Source organism: Brassica oleracea, chromosome C6 (assembly GCF_000695525.1).
Source record: "Brassica oleracea var. oleracea cultivar TO1000 chromosome C6, BOL, whole genome shotgun sequence".
Lineage (NCBI taxonomy): Eukaryota > Viridiplantae > Streptophyta > Magnoliopsida > Brassicales > Brassicaceae > Brassica > Brassica oleracea.
Genome location: NC_027753.1, coordinates 6,057,439 through 6,065,275, shown reverse-complemented (window position 1 = coordinate 6,065,275; position 7,837 = coordinate 6,057,439). Strand labels below are relative to the sequence as shown.

The 7,837-nt window shown below is 40.5% G+C and overlaps 1 protein-coding gene across 1 annotated transcript in view; it reads left to right on the top strand.

Annotated features, from left to right (window-relative positions):
• Window positions 1-1,390, top strand: part of LOC106297314 (jacalin-related lectin 40-like) — an 8,895-nt gene extending 7,505 nt beyond the window's left edge. Inside the window, exons 4-6 of the mRNA XM_013733582.1 lie at window positions 272-397; window positions 491-904; window positions 999-1,390. Coding sequence (XP_013589036.1) covers window positions 272-397; window positions 491-904; window positions 999-1,256 — 798 coding nt within the window. The 3' untranslated portion in view covers window positions 1,257-1,390. The remainder of the gene's footprint in view (window positions 1-271; window positions 398-490; window positions 905-998) is intronic.
• Window positions 1,391-7,837: the final 6,447 nt, after the last annotated feature.

Here is a 7,837-nt window from a genome sequence, read left to right as displayed (position 1 = left end):
TTAATTTTTTATTTTTTATTTTAAAAGCATAATATAATTTGGCAAGTTATTTTGTTTCCTTAATTAAAAGATACTAGATCTAAAATGACAACTTTCTATTGGTTGGTGAACCTAAAGGTTCACCCTAGGGGGTGAACCCAAGAAAAAGTCTTTTTCTTTTATTTTTTTCGTCAAGGATGGAAAAAATGTTGAATACCCCATGTGACAATTAGCGTTAGGCCATTAGCTAACCTTACCGCCAAATGGCTATAAATATCAAACCATTTGCTAGCCCCAACTCACTCTCATTCTCATCTTGCCATTCAGGTACAGTGTAACTTATATCAAGATTGAATACGAAAATAATGGAAAAGATGAAGTCCGTGAACACGGGACAAACCGGGGGGAGCTAAAAGAGGTCAAAACATATAAAATTATGTTTGTTGAATCTAGTTAATATTTAGTTGCATTACTATTATTTCATTGTTTCTAATGGAAAAATGAAATACAGTTCTCGGTGAACTATCCGGAAGACAATATTGTCTCCGTTGGTGGAACCTACAATCATATCTTCAACTATGATACAACGCTTATTACATCTTTGTACTTCACCACCTCCAAGGGATATACCTCTCCATTATTTGGTGTGGCCAAGGGAAAAGAGTTCGAGCTCAAAGGTGAAAATGGAGAAAAGCTTCGTGGAATTTATGGACGTGGTGGTACTGCTATCGATGCCTTTGGGGCTCACTTTGGACCGCTTGGTGGTAACAAGGGTAACACATTCGACGATGGTTTTTTCGATGGTGTGAAAAAATTAACCATTGGAGCAGATGAGTACAGTATAGTTTATATGAAGATCGAATACCAAAAGGATGGAAAAGTCGTAGTCCGTGAACATGGGACGTTTGACGGGATTCTAAAAGAGGTCAAAACATATAAAATTTTGTTTGTTGAATTTCTTTAACATTCAGTTGCTTCGCTATTAATTGATTCTTTATATTTAAAAAAATGAAATACAGTTCTCGGTGAACTATCCGGAAGACAATATTGTAGCTGTTGGTGGAAGCTACAATCATATTTTCAAATATGATACAACGCTTATCACATCGTTGTACTTCACAACCTCTAAGGGATTTACCTCTCCATTATTTGGTGTGAAAAAAGGAAAAGACTTCGAGCTCAAAGGTGAAAATGGAGGAAAGCTTCTTGGAATTTATGGACGTGATGGTACTGCCATTGATGCCATTGGGGCTCACTTCGAGACTGGTTCTGGTTAAAAAATCGCCGGTTTTCATGGGGTCCATTATCGCCAATTACAGGCTTGCCATTTAAATCCTTTTTCTTTGGTTACATAAAATAAGGCCATCCGAAGTCTGCTTTTACCATGCTTGTGTGTTTGTGTGTTATAATAAAAAAGTGAAATTTTTTGTTTGTTGGTAAAATGTTAAATTTATACCATTTTCTAAGATTTATAAATGTTGCATACAACTTATTTCTGCAAGAAAGAAACTAAAAAACAACCTACTACTAGCGCGGACGAACCTCATGGAGGTCTAGTACACAAAAAATAGAACTGCAGTAACGATGGTGACTGGTCTGGAGACGGGAAGGTAATGGGATTATGGAAATATTGGGATAATGTTAATATTCCTATAGTTAAGGGATTTATGCAAATCTGTATATTCCTTTTCCTAGCTAGCATATGAGATACACTTTGTATAAATACCGATGTCGGATTGATGAATAACATAACACTTTACATTATATTTTAGTATATTTTATGGTATCAGAGCTAAAAAATCTCTAAAGACCTAAATTGTTTTTTTATGTCCATCATCTTCTTCATGTTACTTTCTTCTACTTCTACTTCGTCCATCATAGACGATGTCTGACGATAATTCTACTTCTACTTCTAATATCAATCCGGCAACACAAGCTGCATCCATTGTTTCATCGCCATACTATCTCTATCCATCTGATAATCCTGGAGCTCTTATTACGTCGGTTCTAGTTGCTCATAATAACTATTCTGAATGGTCTACGAAACTCCGCAACTCTCTGCAAGCAAAGCAGAAAACATGACTCATTGACGGAACCATCCCGAAACCAGAAGCAGAACCTGATCTATCAAGGTGGCTTGCGACTAATTCTATGATCGTCGGATGGATACGTATATCGATTGATCCCAAAGTTAGTTCAACAGTAACCCATGTTCCTGAAGCACATAAGCTTTGGGAGACTTTACGCTTCCACTTCTCCGTTAAAAACGGAACTCGTCTCCATCAAATACAAGACGAGATTACTAACTACAAACAAGATGGGCAGTCGGTTCTTGACTACTATGGAAAACTCACAAAGCTATGGGAAGAGTTACAGAACATGAGAACTTCTCGGCCTTGTACGTGTGTTGCTGCTGCAGACATCGAAAAAGAAAGAGAAGATGCTCGAGTCCATAAGTTCCTATTTGGCCTCGACGACTCCCGTTTTGCTTCTATACGTTCGCGCATCACGGATGAAGAGCCTCTGCCAGATCTCAACATTGTCTATTCTCGGGTTATTCCCGAAGAACAAAATATGGCTTCCACGCGTTCCAAGGAGCAACGAAGCGAAGCATTAGGATTCTCGGTCAAAATTGATCATCCAAAAGATACTACTACAACTGCAGTCGAAGTTCTTCCTCCCCATTCTAGAGATCCATCACGATCGTGCACCCACTGTGGAAGGAAAGGGCATGACTTATCTGAATGTTTCCTAGTTCATAACAACAACGTCAAAACGGCTCATCAGGATATCGAGGTGGTCGTGGTGGACGATCCAACAATAGAGGTGGTCGTGGTGGACGTGGACGAGCTAATGCAACGCAAAGCTCACCATCGCTCAACAACGATCAAATTGCCTCTCTGATCTCTCTCCTACTAAATCAACAAAGCAATCTATCCTCGGAACGATTGTCTGGTAAAACAACTTTGACTGATGTTATTATTGATACATGGGCTTCACACCATATGACTGGTGACATTACCCTCTTACATGATGTCTACGACATCCCTTCCTCATCAGTAACGTTCCCTAATGGCCGTGATTCGCATGCAACAAAACAGGGACATTGCGCCTTACCAAAGATTATTCTCTCCATGACGTCCTCTTTGTTCCTGATTTTAACTGCACCATCATATCAGTTTCGAAATTATTAAAGCAAACCGGATGTATTGCAATATTCACTGATACTATATGTGTTTTGCAGGACCGTTTTTCGAGGACTCTGATTGGAGCAGGTGAAGAACGTGAGGGGGTTTACTACTTTACGGGTGTTAAAGTTGCACGAGTTCATGGAGCTTCAAGGATGAAATCATCTTCTTCAACTCTATGGCTCGCAGACTTGGACATCCTTCCTACAAGGCTTTATCTACTCTACCGATTTTTAAAAGTTCTAAGCTAGATTTTACTACTTCAACACAATGCGACATTTGTTTTAAAGCTAAACAGACTAGAAAAGTGTTTCCTGATAGTCTTAATAAAGCTGATACTCCGTTTTCGTTGATTCACTGTGATGTTTGGGGACCCTATCGTACACCATCATCGTCTGGTGCTCTATATTTTCTGACAATTGTTGATGATCACTCACGAGCAGTATGGATATACCTTATGCTTGAAAAGTCTGAAGTTGCTTCTCTCCTACAAAATTTATGTGCTATGAGTGAAAGGCAGTTTGGACAGAAAATCAAAACGATCCGCACAGACAATGGAACTGAATTTATGACCCTGTCGCCTTACTTCCATGAGAAGGAAATCATACACCAAACTTCTTGTACCTACACACCTCAGCCAAATGGTAGAGTGGAAAGGAAACACCGTCATATACTAAACGTCGCTCGAGCATGTTTGTTTCAGTCTCGCTTACCCGTGGAGTTTTGGGGCGAAATTATCTTGGCAGCTGCTCACATTATCAATCGCACCCCTACACATGTTCTCGCTGGAAAGACTCCATACGAGGTTCTTCATGGCACCTCTCCTATCTTTGATCAACTCCGGGTGTTTGGTTGCCTATGTTACGCTCATCAACGCCCTCGTGATAGAGACAAGTTCGGCACCAGAAGCCACAAGTGTATTTTCGTTGGTTACTCCGGCAAGAAAGTTTGGAGATTGTATGATATTGAATCCAGTGAGTTCTTCACTTCTCAAGATGTGGTTTTCTTTGAGGATCAGTTCCCCGGAATTGATGACTCTACCTCTGCCTCGCCGCCGGTGATGAATACAGATCTCCCTTTTGATGATTGGTTGCTTCCTGCGACATCATCACTTATCGAGCAACAGCCCATACCTGCCTCAACAACGACCACTAAACCTACCCATGTCCCGCCGCCACTACCTACTACCCCTACTCCTATCCACCCTACTCCTGTCCCGACGCCACTACCTACTACTCCGACCAATACTTTTCCTACTGTCCCTACTACGATCACTTCTACCACACCTAATATACCACCTGACCAACCAACACCTACTTCTTCTCCGACATCACCCTCTTCGTCTCCAACATCTGATGACCACTCTCAGTCAGCTCCCTCTCCAGGTCTTCTTGAAGTTCTTGGGCGAGGGCATCGAACTAAGGAAGCTTCGATTCTACTAAAGAACTTCATTACTCATGCTGCGACTACTACAAACTCCCCTCATGTTCTCACTACGCAAGATCAGAGTACTCCGACTACGGTCTCAGATAAGACATTGTATCCTATTGCTGACTATACATCTACTTCTGCTTTTAGTGCTAAACATCAGGCTTTTATCTCAGCGATCACAACGGACTTTGTCCCTAAGACATATAAAGAAGCAGTTAATGATCCACGCTTCAATGGAGCTATGAAAACGGAGATCACTGCATTGGAAGCCAATCACACGTGGGATATAGCAACATTACCACCTGGTAAAAAGGCCATCGGCTGTGGTTGGATCTACTCAAATAAATATAAGGCTGATGGTACAATTGAACGGCCAAAAGCTCGCCTATTTGCACGTGGAAATCGACAAAAAGAAGGTTTGGATTACAAGGATACATTCGCCCCTGTTGCAAAGATTAATACGGTTCGCTGTCTACGTAAAGTTTCAGCTGCCAAACGATGGGAGATTCATCAGATGGATGTCCATAATGATTTTCTTCAAGGTGATCTCGAAGAAGAGATATATATGCAACTCCCTCCTGGTTTTAAAACCTCAGATCCTTCCAAGGTTTGTCGACTTTGCAAATCACTATATGGACTCAAACAATCACCACGGTGTTGGTTCACAAAACTCAGTAAGGCATTGTTATCGTTTGGGTTCATCCAGAGTTATGAAGATTACTCCTTATTCTCTTTTGTGCAAGGCGATATATGTCTCCATATTCTCGTATACGTGGACGATTTTATCATCGCTGGAAACGACATCTCAACTATTCAACGCTTCAAGAACGACTTGCACAAGTGTTTCAAGATGAAAGACCTGGGTAAACTAAAATATTTTCTCGGCCTTGAGATTGCTCGTGGCCCTGAGGGAATCTTTGTGTCACAAAGAGAGTATGCACTCGATATTATAGCCGAGTGTGGACTCTTGGGTGCTAAACCGTGTTCTGTTCCTACTGAACTGAATCACAAACTGGCGCTCTCGAAATCTCATCTTCTCGATGATCATAGTCAATATCGCAGATTGGTCAGTCGCTTGATCTATCTTACGTTTACGCGTCCAGAACTCAGTTATATTGCTCATATCTTCTCGCAGTTCATGCAGAAGCCACACCATGATCGCTGGATGGCAGCCTTGAAGGTGATACGATACTTAAAAGGATGTCCTGACCAAGGGATTATGCTTACATCTACTAGCGACTTATCTTTGACGGCTTATTCTGACTCCGACCCTATTACTCGTCACTCTCTCAGTGCATATGTGGTAATCCTCGGCGACTCTATTGTCTCTTGGAAGACGAAGAAGAAAAAGACAGTATCTCATTCCTCAGCTGAAGCCGAATATAGGTTTATGGCTAATACAACGTGCGAACTAAAGTGGCTCAAGCGTCTTCCTCTTCACTTTGGTTTTAATCATCCTCGTCCAATGTGTTTGTTTTGTGATAGTCAGGCAGCGATACATATAGCCAAGAATCATGTGTTCCATGAACGTGTTCCATGAATGTACGAAACATGTTGAAAATGATTGCCACACAGCCAAACTCCTCACTACAGAGCATATTTCTACAAAACATCAACCTGCAGACTTGCTTACAAAGGCATTACCTACTGTCCAAGTTGGGAATTCGAAATTACCAACTTGAGGGGGGGGGGGGTAATGGGATTATGGAAATATTGGGATAATGTTAATATTCATATACTTAAGGGATTTAGGCAAATCTGTATATTCCTTTTCCTAGCTAGCATATGAGATACACTTTATATAAATACCGATGTCGGGTTGATGAATAACATAACACTTTACATTATATTTTAGAAGGAAATGAGTCTGTCCCGGAGTAGACGATCCAAAGCATGATAGAAACCAGCAGCAGAAGTGGAGGTGGAAGTAAAGACCCGAGCATTTATTTCCCTCCATATAAGGTAGATGGCAAACTGGAAGATGAGATTGATCACCGGGCCTGCTTTAGGATCCAAACGTTGTCATCAGCGCCAGCTGTGGAGTGAATATCCGACGGATTCAAGGGAAGGATAGTCTGAGCAAAATGCTTCCATATACTGGAAGAAAATTCACATTCGAAGAATAAGTGGTGATGCGTCTCTATACAGATTGAAGGTACATTCAGCTGGAACAGTAAGTCCCCATCTTATCAGCCTGTCTTGAGTAGGTAATCTTCTCAGTAGAGCCAGCCAAGTAATGAAAGAGTTCCATGGTATATTCTCTTTGAACCACACAACCTTTGACCAGAACACATGAGGTGAGCGCTGCCTGATATACTCCAAGTAGTTTTGGAAGATCAGAATCGGTCACCAAAACTACCATCAGCTTTGTGCCACACATACTGGTCTTTACCCAAGGCCGGCTGAGTATAGGGGGGAGGGGTCAGTGCGACCGCCCCAGGGCCCACTCATTTTTATGTTTTCTTTTTTGTTTTTTTTTTGTTTTTCTCTTTATTAATGTATATTTAGAATTTAAAATGTGTTATAACATATTACAACATAATTATTTTAATAAAAACTGAACAAAAAATTTTTTATTAATTTGTTTTAAAAATAGTTTTAGTAATAATTATGATATTGAAAATTAATAATCATAAGGTTAAAAAAAAATATTTGCCCAGGGGCCCATAACCAAGTTGAGCCGGCCCTGTCTTTACCCTTGTCTGGCGCAAGAGGAGACATTGTGGTTAAGACTATCTGCAGCGTTTCACCTTCGGGAGATCTTGCTGGAGGGAGTAACCAGGAACCATTTCCAGAAGCCTCGGATCTTCGGGAGATCTTGTTGGAACTGTTTTTTGGACAAATGGCTATGGCCAATATTCCAGTGAATTTTTCGAGCAATTTGATTGTCGAAATGACCGGATTGTGGAATCGTAGGATTCATTGTTATGAGCACTATGGTATAGTGTAATCATATATCAAAAACGAAGTTCGTTTGAATGAGAAATGAAAGTCTAAAATAGATTATTTGTAAAATATCTATATTAGAATTATGAGGTAAGAAACCTCTTGTGTTTAAAATGGAGAAGTTATAACAAAGTTAGATTCTTGGGTAAGCCAAAAACCCTTCCTGCAAAAAAAAAACTTAAATGCAGTCGTATAAGCAAGATGGTATCAAAGAGCCCAAAAAAAGATTTTTTAAAAAACTTGGCACATAATTTAGATCTGCTTTGTCCAAGCTTGAATGGAGAGAGAGGGAG